The sequence below is a fragment of the Rhinopithecus bieti genome, unplaced genomic scaffold (genome assembly GCF_001698545.2).
Source record: "Rhinopithecus bieti isolate Rb0 unplaced genomic scaffold, ASM169854v2 scaffold_13710, whole genome shotgun sequence".
Lineage (NCBI taxonomy): Eukaryota > Metazoa > Chordata > Mammalia > Primates > Cercopithecidae > Rhinopithecus > Rhinopithecus bieti.
The window spans coordinates 1,892,056-1,911,857 of record NW_016807962.1 but is presented as its reverse complement, the minus strand read 5'-3'; the positions used below and the strand labels follow the sequence as shown (position 1 = coordinate 1,911,857).

At 45.1% G+C, this 19,802-nt stretch overlaps 1 protein-coding gene and 1 pseudogene across 2 annotated transcripts in view; one reads left to right on the top strand and one right to left on the bottom strand.

The window, feature by feature from the left end:
- Nucleotides 1-9,479, bottom strand: part of MEGF9 (multiple EGF like domains 9) — a 118,357-nt gene extending 108,878 nt beyond the window's left edge. Inside the window, exons 1-2 of one of the 2 annotated variants that reach the window (XM_017884249.1) lie at nucleotides 8,743-9,479; nucleotides 8,343-8,465 (exon numbers count right to left, since the gene is read on the bottom strand). In XM_017884249.1, coding sequence (XP_017739738.1) covers nucleotides 8,343-8,465; nucleotides 8,743-9,328 — 709 coding nt within the window. In that variant the 5' untranslated portion in view covers nucleotides 9,329-9,479. The remainder of the gene's footprint in view (nucleotides 1-8,342; nucleotides 8,466-8,742) is intronic. The other variant, XM_017884250.1, reaches the window with a different exon arrangement.
- A 6,379-nt stretch (nucleotides 9,480-15,858) lies between these two features.
- Nucleotides 15,859-17,269, top strand: LOC108537079 (adenosylhomocysteinase-like; annotated as a pseudogene).
- Nucleotides 17,270-19,802: the final 2,533 nt, after the last annotated feature.

Genomic DNA, 19,802 nt, shown 5'->3' with positions numbered 1-19,802 from the left:
AAAGTTTTTTCTTTATTGTTCCTCAGAAGAAGGTGGCAGGGGATGGGGGGGTGTAAGCTGGACAATAAAGAAGACCCCAGCGAAAAAAGAAAATATTTTCTCCATTTTTTTCCAAAAAGAGAGAATATCATGTTCCGAATATGGTACAAATGATGACATTTTCATACTAACAAGGCTTCATAATCTAAATTAGACTAAAAACAAATCAACAGGAAAAAAGTCAAAGTCACAGAGAAAGACAGATTTTGTTCTCAGTGCAAACTGTGCAACGCCATGCATGCTGACACTAACACATCTTCAAGGACTTTTTGTTCATCTAGAAAGACATCTTGGAAGAATCAGGCTTTGAGGAAGCACTGAAGGAGGACAAAGTGGTAAACTGTTAAACAGAGAGGGTAATTTGGTTCCTTAAAGATCATGGAAAGAATAGATGGGGCTAAAAATAAAAGATATGAGTGAGAGGAACAGATAGAAGACTTTAAATTGAAAAAAAATGAGCAAGGAGAATGGAAGGAAGGTTGTTTTTTTTTTTTTTCCAATGAAGACAAAATAATAGGGAAAGACTTTTCTGACAATAATTATCTGTAGAACAGTGATGTTATGAGAGAGATTATTTGATACAAATTTATCACAGGTACTCACATAGATACATCCAAAAGGATAATTACTTTAAGTAAACCTTTACTATGATTCAAACGTAGGCAACCAGACATAATCTTTATCTTCTTCATCACATTTTTAGAAATCCTCCTTTAAAGTTACCAGGGCATTCAGGGTAGTCATTTCTAGTGAAAAATAGATAAATCAAAATGTATACTTGAAAAAAAGACTAAGTGATCAAGAAGAAGCAGTCCCTATAATATAATGTCAACATTACTAATAAGGATTTTTGTATCACACCCAAAAAAACACACACACAAAATCAAGATAAAGGCAAAATCAAGGATTAAAGCTATTTATAAGTTAAAATATCATCTAACACTGTCTTTCAGCTAAACAAGGTCTTACATTTTTATTTTCTTCTTATCTATTAAGTACCCTACAGCAGAACTCTCTCCCCCCATAATTGACTCATCAGTAAAAAGAGCACTGCAATACTTTTCTTCCATTCTTTTTATAAGGGTGCCAGAACATCTGGAAGTTAATATACATGTTTAGAAATACTAAGATGAAAAGTTACACATGCTTTAATTTTAGGGGTCTTTTAAAAAAATCAAGATAAAAAATTCTAGTCAGACTATTTAAATGTGTAAATTTTCAACTAGGCAGGAGGCTTCCTGGGGACATAATTCAGAAGATTTGAAACTAATGTTCTGGAGTTTATGCTGCCCCAGAAACTAATCAGACTAAGGAATTTCTACAGAAACCTCAGCACTTAGGCCAGGCATAAGGTATGATAAATTTAGAAGTCCCTGGGCTGGGCCCCACAAAAAATATAAACAAATCTCTCCATCACAGAGAAACTTAGAACCTAATTAATGAAACAATAAGAGCTATAATTTAATATAACAATTGTAAAACATTGTCAAACAGAAAATTCAGGGAGGTGGCTGGGCGCGGTGGCTCACACCTGTAATCCCAGTACTTTGGAAGGCCAAGGTGGGTGGATTGCTTGAGTTCAGGAGTTCCAGACTAGCTTGGGCAACATGGCAAAATCCCATCTCTACTAAAAATACAAAAACTAGCTGGGTGTGGTGGTGCATGCCTGCAGTCCCAGCTACTCTGGAGGTTGAGGTGAGAGAATCATTTGAGCCCAGGAGGTTGAGGCTGCAGGGAGCCATGATCATGCCGCAGTACTCCAGCCTAGGAGACAGAGTGAGACCCTGTCTCAAAACACAAAACAAAACAAAAAAAAACAGAAAGAAAGAAAATTCAGGGAGATGAATGAATAGCACACAGTGGAATGAAGACAGTAAAAGCCAAAGAAGAGTAGAAATTTTCCCAGATTAATATCCAAGGACCAATTATTTTTAGCAAAATGGTTTCCTACTCTTCTAGACAGTTGGTTTCTTTAAATGCCAATAATATGGATTCTGGAGCTAGACCCACTAGGTTTGAATGTAGGTTCTGCCAGAGCTGGGCTTCTATGGAACTCAATTTCCTTATCTATAAAATGAGGATAATAATAGTAACTAACTCAGTAGTTCCTGTTTTGGAGATTAAACGACTTAATATATATAAGGCACGTAGAACAGTGCCAGGAACATAGTAAGTGTGTTTGTAATTACTATTACAATAGTCCACAATCCCTCAAATCTGATGCTCAATACCAGAAGCTGTGAAACTACAAATTTTCCTGTAACTCATTTGGTGGCAAATATCTGACCTACCCTGAATACATTTGGCAACAAAACCTGACCTGAGCAAATGCAAATAAAACCTGACCTGAGCAAAGGCTACTGGTAGTCTTTATTTATCCCACTTAGTGTAAAGATACGTGCATTTTGCTACAGATATCTTAATGTGTTTGATTACAAGATGCTGCCCCCAATTCACTGGAATGTATTTATGAAAAAATGAAAAAATCTAAATTCTGAAACACATCCAACCCAGAGGTTTTAGATAAAAGACTGTGGGTCTATGTTAACTTTGAAACCTAGACAGTTTGTATTTCCTTAAAATAAATGGCATCTTCTTAAAGAAACACAAGTAAGTAAGATCCTGAATCTAGTATTAGAGAATATTAGGATGAGGAAAACATTTCCCAGTACAGTTAGAAGGGTCCTATATTCCCAGGTCCTACATTTCCAGGATGTTCTTTTCAAATATAATCCATCTTTGCCGGGCACGGTGGCTCACACCTGTAATCCCAGCACTTTGGGAAGCTGAGGCAGGCAGATCATTTGATGTCAGGAGTTCAAGACCAGCCTGACCAACATGGTGAAACCCCATCTCTACTAAAAATACAAGAAAGTTAGTTGGGTGTGGTGGCACATGCCTGTAGTCCCAGCTACTCAGGAGGATGACACAGGAGAATTGCTTGAACCTGGGAGGCGGAGGCTGCAGTGAGCCAAGATGGTGCCACTGCACTCTGACCTGAGCAACTGAGACTCTGTCTCAAAAAAAAAAAAACAAAAAAAAAACCAGGCTGGGCATGGTGGCTCATGCCTGTAATCCTAGCACTTTGGGAGGCCGAGGTGGGCGGATTGCCTGAGCTCAGGAGTTTGAGACCAGCCTGGGCAACATGGTGAAACCCCACTTCTACTAAAATACAAGAAATAAATAAATTAGCTGGGTGTGGCGGCAAGGGCCTGTAGTCCCAGCTACTCAGGAGGCTAAGGCAGGAGAATCGCTTGAACCAGGGAGGCGGAGGTTGTAGTGATCCAAGATGGTGTCACTGCACTCCAGCCTGGTGACAGAGCAAGACTCCGTCTCCAAAAATAAATAAATAAATAAATAATCCATCTGTAATATTTTGTTTACATGTCACAGTAGTCAGAGTTTTCAAGTTCTAAATTCTAGGGCTTGCTTAAACAAAGTCTATTCTCATCACTTAGATAACAAAGAAATAATTAAGATTCTTTGTGGGGCATAAATATGCCTTGAATCATGCAGACCAAATCATCACAGAACTTTAGAGCTGAAAGAAACCCTTCAAAACTAATCTAAATTATTATCCTTTACCTTCCAAACTGTTTTATCATTTGTAAATTCACTCTTCCCTATGAGGTAAGAATAATCTGCCCTAACTTGTCCATAGATTCTGTCTATAGGAACACCCTGTAGGTAAATGCAAATAAACTGGGTGGAGTACACTGACAAACTTGGGATCTAAAAGGATAATTGAATTTAACACAATCAATCTTATAAATTTAGTAAATGTCTCAGATCATACTTTAGAAAATTATAAGAATTTCCAAGTCCAGAATGAAAGAGGACTCACCTAGCACATATTTAAAAATAAATAAATTTTAATAGACCTTAGCAATCTTAATGGGCTCAATGAGTCAACAACATAATGTGGCTGCCAAAAAGCTACTGTGATTAGGAACTAACCGCACCAACATCAGTACCCCTTCCAGAAGGAATGAGGCAACTGCCCTCTCTGCTACAAGCTGGTTAGAGCACATCTGGAGTATTATATTCAGCTCTGTTCCACATTTTGGGAGAGACACAGAAAGACTGAAAAAGAAGAGAAGAAGGCCAGACACAGTGGCTCATGCCTGTAATCCCAGTATTTTCGGAGGCTGAGGTGGGTGGATCACTTGAGGTCAGGAGTTCCACACCAGCCTGGCCAACATGGTGAAATCCCGTCTCTACTAAAAATACAAAAAGTAGCCAGGCGTGGTGGCATGCACTATAATTCCAGCTACTCAGGAGGCTGAGGCAGGAGAATTGCCTGAAACCATGACGCGGAGGTTGCAATGAGCTGAGACGGCGCCACTGCATTCCAGCCTGGGCAACAGAGTGGAACTCCATCTCAAAACAAAAAACAAAAAAAAAAAAACAGAAGAGAAGTAACCAAGATAGTGAGAAAATTTGAAAACATGTCACATAAAGACCAGTTGAAGAAGCTGAAGTTATTTAGCCCAGACTGAGAGGGATCATGATCCCTGTCCCCAAATCTGTAAGAGCTGTCAAGGCACAGAGACAGTCAACTTTTTCTGCATGGTACCAACAGGCAGAGCCAGATCAATCAGTTAACTAAAAGAAGAAATTTCAGCTAAGCCTATGGAAATATTTCTTCAAATGTAGAGTCACATTAGGAAGTAGTGGCATTTAAAGTCCTGTCTAACCCTAAGGGTCCATAATTTTAAAAATCAAACATTTGGGCCAGCGCGCGATGGCTCTTGCCTATAATCCCAGCACTTTGGGAGGCTGAGGTGGGAGGATAACCTGAGGTCAGAAGTTCGAGACCAGCCTGGCCAACGTGGTGAAACCCCATCTCTACTAAAAATACAAAAATTAGCCGGGCATGGTGGTGTGCACCTGTGATCCCAGCAACTCAGGAAGCTGAGGCAGGAGAATCGCTTGAACCCGGGAGGTGGAGATTGCAGTGAGCCGAAATCGCGTCACTGCACTCTAGCCTGGGCAACAAGAGCGAAACTCCGTCTCAAAAACAAACAAACAAACATTTGTCATTACCTCAGTGTCTTATTGATTATTATTACTTCTGGTATCACAGCATCTCTCTTCACCCTGCTTAAAATGTCCTACCCAGGACCAGGCGCTGTGGCTCACAACCTGTAATTCCAGCACTTTGGGAGGCTAAGGTGGGCGGATCACCTGAGGTCGGGAGCCCGAGACCAGCCTGACCAACATGGAGAAACCCTGTCTCTACTAAAAATACAAAATTAGCTGGGCTTTGTGGCTCATGCCTGTAATCCCAGCTACTCGGGAGACTGGGGCAGGAGAATCGCTTGAATCCGGTAGACGGAGGTTGTGGAGAGCCGAGATCGCGCCATTGCACTCCAGCCTGGGCAACAGGAGTGAAACTCCGTCTCAAAAAAAAAAAAAAAGTCCTACCCAGCCAACCAATCAGCTGAATGTTTTGCTGGGTTTGTGGGAGAAAAAGTGCCTGCTTGCTGGGCAATTAGTTTCAGTTTGCAGATCAGTGTCCATGTAAACAAAAAAGGGCCCTAATTGAGGGGCAGGCAAGAGCTCTCAGCTAGATCTCCATGAAAGAAATTATGATTAATTCAAAAAGCATCTATAAGACCTATCCAATCAAATAATATATTATCAATGGCACTTAGTTCTTACAGGAACATTGAAATTAAAAAATACTGTACAACCATCTTCTCAAATGCCAGGGAATCCAACTTTGCAAGCCAAACCAGTTGTCTCAAATTCAATTATAAGTTTTCCTTCTGCCAAAGAGATATGTTTTCTGTTTAAAGCAAACTGGAGCCCATGCTCCATACTTGATCAGATCATGGTAAAGTCAGTTTAGCCGCTGAGAACTAGATACTGGCAATCCAGACTGAATTCACAGAGAAGTACAAACTACCTAATAAAGTTATCGAAACTGGACATCCTTCTAAAAATTTTTCACCCAAAGACCACCACAGACATAAGTATAATGTTCGTTCATGAAAATTCCTAAAAGCCTTGAACAGTTCAGATGACAAATATTATTCAATCCGGCTTTACTGCAGTTTAAACTGAATTGGATTCTAAGCAACTCCAGTGAAAGTATTAGAGAATATAGTAAATATATGATGGACTTAACAAAAATACTCTGTGCTGCTTCCTCTCTGTGCTTTTTAAAGTGAAGCCTAGAAGCAATCTAAGTGTCCATAAATAAGGGCTTGGTTAAATAAATTATGATACATTCTTACCCTGGAAAATGCAACTATTAAAAAGAATAAAGTAGGCCCTAGATACTGACATTTTTTTTAAAAGTCCATGATACCTAGTAAGTGAATACCACAAGTGGCAAAACACGTAGAGAATTATTCCATTTTGATTTTTTTAAATCTATTTTTAAATACCCTGTGTGTATGTTCATATATGCCCAGCAAAAACAGCTGAAAAAGATCTGACAAATTGCTAACAGTAGTAACCTCTAGGGACTGACTGAAACTAGGAGGCAGTGAAGGAGTGACTTTCCCTTTTTCCTTTGTGGACTTCTGGTTGTTTATATTTTTTTGCCAGTAGGGGTAACCTCTGTGGTTGAAAAATAACAACATAAAATAGTAAAAGTAAAATAAGATGAATTACACAGATCTACGTATCAGATACTAACCAAAGTGATCTTTCTTCTTAAATGCTACTGTATGCTTAAAACTCCAGAGAATCTAATTCATTCTTTTTCTATTATATTTTACTAAAACAAATAAAAATCACAAGTCCCTAATAGTTTTCTCAAATGCTTTCTATACACACACACACACACACACACACACACCCCACAGGCCTGGTCATAAGCATAGCTAACACACATGGAGCTTATTCTACACTAGGAACTGTTGTAAACACAGTAAGTGTTAACTTATTTAATCTTCCCAGCAGGCCTGGTGCAGTGAATCATGCCTGAAATCCTCGCATTTTGGGAGGCCAAGGCAGGAGGATTGCTTGAGTTCAGGAATTCAAGACTAGCCTGGGCAATATAGTGAGCCCTCATCTCTACAAAAAATACAAAAAATTAGCTGGGCATGGTGACTCACGCCTACAGTCTCAGCTACTCAGGAAGCTGAGGTGGGAGGATCGCTTGAGCCTAGGCAGCAGAGGTTGCAGTGAGCCAAGATTGCGCCACTGCACTTCAGCCTGGGCAACAGAGCCAGACCCTGTCTCAAAACAAAAAAAACAAAAACAAAAACAAAACAGTCTTCACAGCAACCTTATGAAGTAAGTACTACTATAATATTATCTTCATTTCACAATCGAAGAAACTGAGTCCAGAGAACTTCAGTGAGCCACCTAAGCTTACACAGCTAACAAGGGGAAGAGCTAGGATTCAAACCTAAGAATAAACTCCAGAGTCCATACTCTCAACCACTATGCTTCCTGTCTCTCAGTAATATGTCAGTCTTTCTATATGAAAGCCAAAAGGGGTTACAGGTAAAACTCAGCTAGCTAATGTGCTCCTTGAAGCTGGAAGAGATGCACACTTGGCTTTTTATGGGTGAATAATCCTACTTATGTCATTGTCAAGCTCCAACCCAAGGCTCAAGACTGTATTAAGGCTCATAACCGTGTGGGAAAATTCTCGACACACTCAATTATAGTCCAAAGTCCATACCTGACTCCACAGTAAATCACTAAGCCTAAGATTTAGGTCAGAGATCTAGCTAGACAAACGATTTGGACAAATCTCTACCCCAACTCAAAGCAAGAGAACTCAGAAACTTTTGCCCAACATCTTGACAAGGTAGGTTTTCGTTTTGTTTTGTTTTAGTTCTAGGCCCACTTTAGATTTAAACAGGGAAAGAATAGGAGTTGTCTCTAACTTTGCTTGAAGACTTCAGCAAGAAAAGCTTTTTCTACATGGGCTCAAACAGAAATTGGCATTTATCAGCATCAGCAAAGTTGAACATCCTGGCTTAAGGAGACAAAAATAGGCATCCTTGCTTAAATTGTGTATTTGTCCAAACATGTTGACCTTATAATTGTGGAAGAAAAAAATGATGCGAGGAAGAGATTTAACCTAATTTGTAAATGTGCTCAGCCTAGATACACACCTGTCCCAAATGACCTACTGACTCCACTTATGTGCAGGGACAACATGAATTACAATGCCTTTTTTGTTTTATTGTTTTGCCCTCAAGTGGTCCCTACTACTGTTCGTAAACAAAATCCTCTCACTACCTTTCTTCCACCTGTCATACACACACATCTGATATTTACATAAACAAGAAGAAATGAACGGGGAAACTGGAGCTTTGGGAGGAATTCCTTACCCTCAGCTTTTGACCCAGTGGTTGAAGGAGGTAGTATGCGGGCTTTCAAACTTCCCCAAATAACCCAGGCAGAGAGGCTGGGTGCGCGAACCCAACCCAAAAGTTGGCGCCCATTCTGGGTCTCTGAAAAAGGCCAGAAAGCCCTGTTGGGAAGAAGATGAGATGCCTTCCACCCAGCAGCCACCCCCTCCCGAGGAAGCACAGCCCACGGGGACAAAAGACTTTCCAGATTGATCGGGGGCGGGAGGAGGACTAGCTGGAGCTGGGATCCCCCACCTCCGGAGCCAGAACCTGGGAAGTCTTTGGGGCAAGAAACGATAAATTATAGGCAAGAACCCAACCCTAGATGCCGGGGCTGGGGTGAGGACGGGTCCTGCCCGAGAGGGAGCGCCGGACTCACCTGGAGAAGGCGAAGAGGGGGCCTCGGTGGCAGGTGGGGTCGGGGGAACGCTGCTGCTGCTGCTGGGGAGATCGGGGGTCGGGGTCCGGGGAGTCGTGGGCGCCGGTACGGTGGTCGCTACAGGGGTGGTAGGCACCGGGCCAGTGATCGTCGAAAGGGTGGTCGGCGCGGGTCTGGTCGGCGTCTGAGAGGTGGTCGAAGTGCGTTCCGCCGCCGGAGGGGTAGTCGGCGAGGGGCCGAGCGGCGCCTGAAAGGTGGTGGAAGCGGGTCTGGCTGTCGTCCGAGGAGGGGTGGTCTCCGGGGACGGGGCTGGAGAAGTCGCAGCCAGGGGTCGGTGGACGGTGGCGCGCAGGGGCCCGGTCCTCGGGGCCTGGGCCGTAGGAGCCGTCGCCCTAGGGAAGGGGTGGCTGGGCTCGCCCCGCAACCCAGGGCCCGGCGACGCGTCCACCTGCCCCGCGGCCCCGCCGCCACCGGTGACATTCCCCGCCGAGGCGGCTGAGGCGGCGGCGGCGGCGGCGCAGCACAACAGGGCGAGGCCGCCCAGGCTCGGCAGGCTCCTCATGGCGCGCTCGGCTCCGCCATTCATTCATTCAGCCAGTCGGTTGGTCAGTCATCTTCTCCTCGCTGCAATCCGACCAAAGAAGCATCCGCAGCCGCCGCCGCCACCGGGCGCACCATCGCCACCTCCCTCTGACAGGCGGCCGGCCCCGCGGGCGGGCCCCAGCGCGGAGGGAGCGACCGGACCAAGCACGGACCGCCCGCCCCCCTCGATTGGCAGCCGCGCCTAACCAATGGGAGGCCAAGGTCGCCCACGTGATCCTCCCGCTTCCCGGCCTCTTTGTAGGCCCGTGGACCAATCAGAGGACGTCCAGGAGAGGGGGCGGTCCGTTAGGCGGGAGAAGGGTGGTGCGAGCCCAGCTACAGCCCGCCGGGCTCGCGGCGGCCCCGGCTTTGTCTGCCCAAGGAGTGGGGCGCGGGCCTGGGGCACCGGGCGCCGCGGAGCAGACAAAGGATGCGCCCCGCGCGGCCAACGCCGGGCCTACTCATCTGCACGACCCGGGGGTGGATCAGCACTCGGGAGCGTCTCCGCCCTCCTGAACAATGGGGCGCCGGCGCAGTACCCCGGCTCGGGCGGGGACCACGCGGGAACCCTGCGATGGGAGAGGGCGGCGGCAGCGATGATGTAGAGCTTAGCATGCCCTCTGCTGCTCCAGAGAGCCTGGTCGCAGCCTTGCGAGGTCTCTGCCGCCATTCCCATTTCAGAGATGGGGAAACTGAGGCCCTTGCTGAGGCCCTCTCTGAACCGAAACCCACGCCCTCACCAGAAACCTGCTGTAGGCCAGGTGGTGTGCCAGGCTTTACGAGGGGGCGGGACCGGGCGGTGGAGACCCCTCAGGGCAGAAGGTGCAGGCTTCCTGCGTGGAGGAGACAGTCTCGCAAGCACACTTCTCTAAACCCCGGAAAGAATAGGATCAGAGTTGAACCTCAACTTGATGTCTCTTGCTGAATGGTTTTGTCGCTTGAGCGCGGTTTTTTCACCACTAAAATGGAGATGATAGGACACCCCTCACCCCGCTCACAGAGCTGTTGTGAGAATTAAGTCATGGACATAAAGGGTTTAGCCCAGCCCCTGGCCCACTGTTGTAACCCTCATTATTGCTAACTATTCTCAGCATTCTGCGCCAGGGCAAGCCTAGGATTAGAAAGCAGCCCCAGGCCACAGCCCTTCAGTGCCCCCAGAGCCTCCGGCTGATTGCAGGGATTGGGGTGGGGCTAATAGCCGAGCTTGACCCTGGATGACATTAAACCCTGGATCAAGCTGGAATTCGGACACGCAGCCTCGCATCATCCGCCCAGGATCCGAGCTAGGTCAGGCGCTGCTGCTTCGGCTCAGCAGCTTCCAGGGGGAGCCAGGCAGGGCGGGTTTGTCATCTGATGGGGCTTAATCCAAGCCGCACTGCTAACCCAATCCCGGCCTCCCCTACGTGATGTTTGGCTTTGTGTATGGTTTCCCATTAGTCACTGGTCTTCAACCAGACCGGCAGGATGAGATTTATGTGTGAACCTGTGTATGTTAATGAAAGCATGCATTTATTTTCCTGCATGAACAGTGGCGGGGGGGGGGGGGGGGGGCTGTGTATGAATGCATAAACATGTTTGTGAGTCTTGTATGTATGAGTATTGTATGTATCTGCGTGAGTTTATGAGTATGGGAGCGTGTATCTATTTTCATACATTGTGTGTTAATGATCTGTGCATGTGTACTGGTGTGTGTTTTTGTGTATTTTCTGTGTTTTTGCATTTGTGGTTATGTATGGGTGTGTCTTGATAGGTCTGTGTATATAAGACAGCGGGAATGAGGGAGAATGTGAGTGTTCTGTCTTCAGGACCAATATTTAGCAAGCACTAACCAAGGTTCTATTTTTACTTTGCTTTGGAAGTATTCCCTTGCTGATCCTCCCTGGCCCTTCAAACCCCAACCAAAATGCCACATTCTCTAAAAGACATTCCTGGATTTGAGTGGGAATTAATCTCTCCCTTCTCATTTCCCCACCACCCCTTGTTTATGCATTGATTACAGCCCTGATCTACCAATTTACCTCATCCTTGCCTCTTCCTAAAAGGATTAAGGATGGCTTTCAGAAATATATACAACAGGATAAATCGAATTGCCCACATGGCTTTATTACTTCTCATAGGCATGCATCAGCCTTAATACTAGAACTTGTTATTTATGTGTCTGTCTCTTACATCAGCTGTTCTCCCTGTTCTCAGTACCTAGCAGGGGTAACACATGTAAGTGCTAACCCATGCTGGTTAAATTGAATTAACTGAAGTCTTGTGGTGCTTGTGGGAGGAGCTAGTGTCTTTAGAGTCAGACAGACTTGGTTCGTGACTGCCAACTCTGTGACCTTGGAGGAAACCTTTCACCTCTCTGAGCCTCAGTTTTCTCTTTTTTTTTTTTTTTTTTTTTTTGAGACAGAGTTTCACGCTTGTCACCCAGGCTGGAGTGCAATGGCGCCATCTTGGCTCACTGCAACCTCCGCCTCCCAGGTTAAATCCATTCTCCTGCCTCAGCCTCCCGAGTAGCTGAGATTACAGGCACCCACCACTAGGCCCAGTTATTTCCTGTATTTTTAGTAGAGATGAGGTTTCACCATGTTGGCCAGGCTGGTCTCGAACCCCTGAGATCAGGTGATCCTCCCGCCTAGACCTCCCAAAGTGCTGGGATTACAGACATGAGCTGCCGCCCCAGGCCAGTTTTCTCATCTATTAAATGGGGCCAATAAATCGTCTCTCATTTGTTGAGCTAAGGATTGAGGAGAATGGTTTTACAGAGCCTAGCACACAGACAGTGCTCAAGCTGTGTAGGTTCATATTTTTGTTATACCATTGCTAACTTTGAGCCTTGTTGGCTGAAGGACCACAGCAGAAACCCCTGTCCCATAAGTTCCCCATCAGGTGACATGGCCTGACAGTTGCCCTACCTGATATTTCCAAATGATATCTGAAAAGTGCTGGGTTGGCCCTGAGCTTTGCTGTATCAGAGGTTCTCTGGCAAGGGGGAAAAAGCTGATGCAGCTTCTTGGCCAGGAGAGAGACAGAGCAAATGACTAGAAGACCTTGTCTAGTGATTCAGGTCAGCTCGCTGCCTTAGGCGAGGATCATCCATGCCAGGGCTTTTAAGATGGGATAATTAGCCTGTAATATGTATGGAAAATATTGAATTTTTTGAAAGATATTAGTAATTTAAATGTATTAATGTCCATTCAACATTTAATTCTTAAATTTCCTTAATCTTAAATCTTCCTTAATCTCTAAACTACAAGATGACTTTCTTAGGAATTATGTTTGTGTTTAAAAATTGGAAACACCTTACATATCTGCCATCAGAGAAAGGTATTATTATACCAGTTAAACTTAATCATATAAAGTCATTGTACGTGTAGCTATGAGGACAATATAGCAAATATTAATAGTAAATAATTGAGCTCATAGTCTGTGCTAGACACTACACCAAGAGCTCCATATGAATTATTTTGTTTAATCCTAAGAACCCCAGGAAGTAGGTACTATTGTGTCTTAGTCCATTCGGGCTGCTGCAACAAAGTACTGTAGATTGTGGCTTGTAGACAACAAAAAATATATCTCTCTCAGTTCTGGTGCCTGGGAAGTCCAAGATCAGGGCACCAGCAGATTCAGTGAGTTCCCTGGGTGTCCTTTAAAAGGACACTAATTCCATTCATGATGGCTCTGCCCTCATAACCTAATCACCTCCCAAAGGCTTCCAAATACTTTCACATGGGGTGTTAGGATTTCAACGTATGAATTTTAGAGGGACACAAACATTCAGTCTATAGTCTATTATTATCTGCATTTTACAGATAAGGAAACTAGGACGCAGGTTAAGCAACTTGCCCACGGTCACTTAGTAAATAATAGAGCTAGAAATCAAACTGAGGCTGGCTGGCTCCCACTGACACCCTTAACTAAAAAGGGAAAATACTTATAACTGTAAGAAGAAAAGAAAAAAATTATAGCTGTGACACTCTGTGTAATAGAACATCAACTGGCACTTTTTCTGTTGCCCCAGAACTGTAGCTAAGGCCCATGAGACCTGGAGCCAAAGGCTTAGGGAAGGACCACAGAACAGCAGGAGTCAGAAAGGGCCTTGCTGGAGCCAATGTGCAGCCTGACTTTCCTCCTAGGCAAAGGAGATGCTGTAAAGGGCCCCATCTGATTTCTCACTTTATAGTCAGCACCTAGCACAGTGTTCAAATACGCAGAAATGGCTCAAGAATTGTCTGTGAGCCAGGCGCGGTGGCTCACGCCTGTAATCACAGCACTTTGGGAGGCCAAGGTGGGCGGATCACAAGGTCAGGAGTTCAAGACTAGCCTGGCCAGGCTGGGCACAGTGGCTCATGCCTGTAATCCCAGCACTCTGCGAGGCCAAGGCGAGCAGATCAGGAGGTCAGGAGATTGAGACCATCCTGGCTAACATGGTGAATTCCCATCTTTACTAAAAATAGAGAAAATTAGCGGGGTGTGGTGGCAGGCGCCTGTAGTCCCAGCTACTCTGGAGGCTGAAGTAGGAGAATGGCGTGAACCTGGGAGGCAGAGCTTGCAGTGAGCCAAGATCATGCCACTACACTCCAGCCTAGGCGACACAGCAAGACTCCATCTCAAAAAAAAAAAAAAAAAAAAAAAAAGAAGACTAGCCTGGCCAACATGGTGAAACCCCGTCTTTACTAAAAATACAAAAAAGTTAGCCAGGTGTGGTGGTGAACGCCTGTAATCCCAGCTACTCGGAAGGCTGAGGCAGGAGAATTGCTTGAACCTGGGAAGCAGAGGTTGCGGTGAGCCGGGATTGTGCACTCAAGCCTGGGCAACACAGCAAGATTCCATCTTGAAAAAAATTTTTTTTAAATTGTCTATGAAGTCTTATGATGTGGCAGATGCTGTTCCATGAGTTTTACATTCATAACACATTTATTCCTCAAAGACAAGGCTATCATCTGCACTTCAAAGAAGAGGAAACTGAGCCTCCAAGAGCTTAAGGGACTTACTTGCCCAAGGCCCTTGTGACTCAAAAGCCCAGGCTCTTCTCTATCACTACAGTCCATTAATGTGGCCGCTATGCGTTGCACATAGTAGGAAGTCAGTGAACACATACTAAAAGAAAGGCTACACATGCACCAAATTTAACCCTTCTGCTTTAGAAAAGAGAAGCTTTGGGAGTGAGAAAATAAAAGAAAGCATAATAATATGATAGATATGGCTCAGCAAAATAACTTCATCTCCCAGACTCCAATAAAACACAGACACCTTTGTCTTTTCTGGTTTCATTGAAACAGCAATGCTAACATGGACTATTTCTAATCCTGCTGGAGGCTGGCCTCCTATCAGATGTGGCTAAATGCAAGGTTTGGCATCTTCTGCAGACAACTGTGGGATTATGGGGCCACTGTTCACAAAGTCGGCCCAGCAAAGGACACTAACAGACAAGTCACAGAAAGGAATACAAATGACTAAGAAATATGAAATACTGCATATGCAACTTGAGTAATTAAAGAATTGCAAGTTGAGATAAGGAGTTGCCATTTTTTAACCTATTGATTTGGCAACAATTTTTACAAACTGGTAATACTTGTTATGGTTTCTCACTGTTGATAGAAATATAAAGTGAAACAACCTTTCCAGGAAGCCTTAAAAGTGTTTATACTCTTTGACCCATCATTTCCACTTTTTTTTTTGAGTTGGACTCTCGCTCTTTTTGCCCAGGCTGGAGTGCAATGGTGCGATCTTGGCTCACCGCAGTCTCCACCTCCTGGGTTCAAGCGATTCTCCTGCTTTAGCCTCTCAAGTAGCTGGGATTACAGGCATGCACCACCATGCCCAGCTAATTTTGTATTTTTAGTAGAGACGGAGTTTCTCCATGTTGGTCAGGCTGATCTCGAATTCCCAACCTCAGGTGATCCGCCTGCCTCAGGCTCCCAAAGTGCTGGGATTACAGGCGTGAGCCAGTGCACCTGGCCCATTATTTCCGCTTTTAATAATCTATCCAAAGGTCAGGCACAGCGGATTATGCCTGTGATCCCAACACTTTGGGAAGCTGAGGTGGGCAGATCACTTGAGCCGAGGAGTTCAAGACCAGCCTGGGCAACATGGTGAAACCCCATCTTTACTACAAAAAAAAAAAAAAAAACTAAAAATTAGCTGGGCATGGTGGTGTGCACCTGTAGTCCCAGCTACCTGGGAGGCTGAGGTGGGAGATCACCTGAGCTTGGGAAGTCGAGGCTGCAGTGAGCCATGATCATGCCACTGTACTCCAGCCTGGGCAACAGAGGGAGCCCCTGTCCCAAAAAGAAAAAAAAAAAAATCTACCCAAGGGAAATAAATAATCAGATGTAAATATATATGTACAAAATGTTCACCAGTGTTAAATAATTATAAAAATTAGAAAAATCTAAACAGTTAACAAAGGATTAGTTGAGTACTTTGTGCTCTATGATGTTTCTATGTAGAAATACTATACATCTATAAAAAATGATACGTACCTGCCCAGCGCTGCCTGCCCAGCACTGCCCACCCAGTGCCTGTCCCCAGACTGAGGCCCAGTCCCCTTTGCCCTTGTCCATCAAAGGTGCCGCCAGCATGTCTGACAAACTGCCCTACACAGTTGCTGACATTGGCCTGACCACCTGGGGACACAAGGCCCTAGACATTATGGAGAAGGAGATGCCGGGCCTGATGGGCATGCAGGAGCTGTACTTGGCCTCCAGGCTACTGAAGGGCACCTGCATTGCTGGCTGCCTGCAAGTCACTGTGGAGATGGCCATCCTCATTGAGACCCTCATTTCCCTGAGTGTTCAGGAGCAGTGGTCTAGCTGCAACATCTTCTCCACCCAGGACCATGCAGTGGCTATCTTTGCCAAGGCTGGCATGCCAGTGTTCATCTGGAAGGGCAAAACAGATGAGGGGCACCCATGGTGCATTGAACAGACACTGTACTTCACGGACGGGCCCCTCAACATGATTCTGGATGATGGGGGTGACCTTACCAGACTTGTCCACACCGAGTACGTACCCACAGCTCATGTCGGGCATCTGAGGCATCTCTGAGGAGACCAAAACCGGGGTGCATAACCTATACAAGATGATGACCAATGGAATCCTGAAGGAGCCTGCCATCAACGTTAATGACTCCATCACCAAGAGGAAAACTGACAGCCTCCATGGCTGCCCGGGAGTCCCTCATAGATGGCATCAAGTGGGCCAAGATGTGATGATTGCCAGCAAGGTAGCAGTGGTAGCAGGCTATGGCGATGTGGGCAAGGGCTGTGCCCAGGCCTTGCAGGGTTTTGGGGCCCATGTAATCATCACCGAGACTGACCCCATCAGCGCACTGCAGGCTGCCATGGAAGGCTATAAGGTGACCACCATGGACGAGGCCTGTCAGGAGGGCAACATCTTTGTCATCACCACAGCCTGTGTCAATATCATCCTTGGCCGGCACTTTGAGCAGATGAAGGATGATGCCATCTTGTGTAACACTGGACACTTTGACGTGGAGATCGACGTCAGGTGGCTCAACAAGAATGTTGTGGAGAAGGTAAACATCAAGCCCCAGGTGGGCTGGTACTGGCTGAAGAATGGGTGCCACATCATCCTGCTGGCTGAGGGTTGGCTGGTCAACCTGGGTTGTGCCATGGGGTGCCCCAGCTTTGTGGGGTATAACTCATTCATCAACCAGGTGATGGTGTAGCTTGAGCTGTGGACCCACCCAGACAAGTACCCCATTGGGGTTCACTTCCTGCCCAAGAAGCTGGATGAGGCAGTGGCTGAAGCCCCCACTGGGCCAGCTGAATGTGAAATTGACCAAGCTAACTGAGAAGCAAGCCCAGTAGCTGAGCACATCTCATGATGGCCCCTTCAAGCTGGATCACTACTGCTGCTGAGAGTCCGGCCTGCCCTTCACCTTCCAGCTACTGTCCTTGCTCAGGCCCCATCTCTCCTCCCTAAGAGCAAATGGCACCAACTTTGCAATTGATTTGTCAGTGTCTCCCATTGATGGGGCTGGTCACTCAGTTTTTGGCTTCTGCAGCATCCCTCACACTATATCAAGTGTGGCAAGGGGAATTGAGAGGCCTCTCATCAAGCCCTGGTCATGATAGAGGTACAAGGGAGGCATCCACAGGGAACCATGAGTTGAATGGTCTTGGAACTGCTCACTAAGTCAGTCCTTCCTTAGTCTGGAAGTTGGTAGTGGAGTCATAAAGCCCGTGTACCTTACCATTCAGGTAAGGTTCCGGGTCTGTGGACTTATATCCGTGTGCTTGGTTTACAGGTTCAGTGGTTCCTCAGCCCATGGCAAATGAGAAGGAGCTACATTGAAGGGCAAAGAGGAACTGTTGTTTGACTTTTCCTGAGAGCCTGGCTTAGGGCTGGGCCTTCTCTTATAACAACCTTATAACAATGAGGTTGGTACTTTTAGTCCCTGTTTTACAGGGGTCAGAATAGACTTTAAAGGGATAACTGAGAAAGCACAGAGAAGTGACAGCACAGAGGGGCCATAAAAACATAAAAGCAGGCATAGATCTGCTACTACTTGTAATAAGATGGTTCCTATCACAACCCTGGGTCAAAAAGATAATAATTTGGTTTATAATGTTAAAAGAAAGCAGGAAGGTGGGTAAATAAAAATCTTGGTACCTGAAAAAAAAAAAAAAAGATGATACTCAGGCACAGTGGCTCATGCCTGTAATCCCAATGCTTTGGGAGGCCCAGGTGGGCAGATTGCTTGAGCTCAGGAGTTCGAGACCAGCCCGGGCAAAATGGTGAAACCCCATCTCTACCAAAATACAGAAAAATTCGCCTGGCATGCTGGTTGCACCTGTAGTTTAGCTATTCTAGAGGCTGAACTGGGAGGATCACTTAAACCCCAGAGGTGGAGGTTGCAGTGAGTGGAGATGGTGCCACTGCACTCACTCCGGCCTGGGTGGCAGAGTGAAACCCTGTCTCAAAAAAAAAAAAAAAAAAAAAAGATACTTATGAAGGAAATTCTTACGATATAAAATTGTGGAAAAAATCGTTAATATAACTATTTATGCCATGACCCCCAATTATGTAAATGATAATATGTGCAGAGAATAAAATACCAAAAGGAAATACACCAAAATGTTAACATTCTTTTCTTCTGAGTGACTGCATTATGGATATTTAACTTTTTTCTCCTTCATAGTTTTCTGCATTTTCCAATTTTTTTATAGTGAGCACTTATTACTCTCAAAAATCAATAACAATCAACAATAGAATTAATTTGAATCTGGAGATATGTCTCTGCCAACCACATCCCTGACCTGCCCTCATGGTATCTCAAGATGATGAGAGGAAGAAAGGCTCAAGTTGTAAACCCACACTAAATGCAAGGCACCATCCCCAAACAATGAAGCTAAATGTTGAAATCTTGCTTCAAAGGTCCTCTGATGCTAAAATAAGCCCAGAAAAGCATTTGCTACAGTTCTTGGAGATCTATTGAAGGACGTCATTCACAGTGGGCACCAAGTCAAACCCTCACTCGTCATCAGTGTTGGCTGCAATACAAAGAATTTGAACCATTTGGGGGAGGAATAGGGTTGGAGCTTCACAAATAACTCTATCCCTTAGGTTGCTATCATTGTAATGAAGGGGATTACTGACAGGTGCACAGCACAGAGCTTTCCCAGCCATCATCTCATTTGAACTTGGCAACAACTCTGGAGGAAAGATGTTGATAGTAACAACAACAACAATAACAACGATGACGGAGACTTAACATTTACTGAATACTTATTATGTGCCAGGAATCAATTCTAAACACTTCACGTACATTGTGCCTTTTAATTAAAAAGCAAAAACAAAACAAAACAAAAACAGGGGCTTGCTCTGTCACCCAGGCTAGAATGCAGTGATATAATCATAGCTCACTGCAGCCTCAAACTCCTAGGCTCAAGTGATCCTCCTGCCTCAGCCTCCCGAGTAGCTGGGACTACAGGTGCACATTACCTTTTAAAAATTTTTTGTAGAGGTGAGGTCTTGCTATCTTGCCCAGGCTGGTCTTCAACTCCTGGTCTCAAGCAGTCTTCCCCTCAGCCTCCCAAAGTGTTGGGATTTCAGGCTTGAACCACTGTGCATTCCCCTTTTAATCTTTTTAGCCTTATCTATGAAGTAGAAAGAGTGATTACCCTCACTTTAAAAGCTAGTATGTTGTCACTCAAAGTAGTCAAATGACTTGTCCCAGATCACCATGCTTACAAATGAAAGCATAGAATTTGTAGTCATTTCTTTAGACCTCAGGTCCAGATTTCCACAACTGCCTACTGTTGTTCCTCAGCTTTGAGGGTTTTTTTATTGCTGTATTATTAGAGGAGACAGTAGTTTAGCAGTAAAGAATGCCAGGTTCAAATCTGGTGTTTCTAGCTGTATAATCTTGGACAAGTTACTTTAGCTCTGTGTCTCAATTTCCTCCTCTGTAAAACGGGGATCATAATATTTATCTCATAGGCCTCAAAGTCAAATGA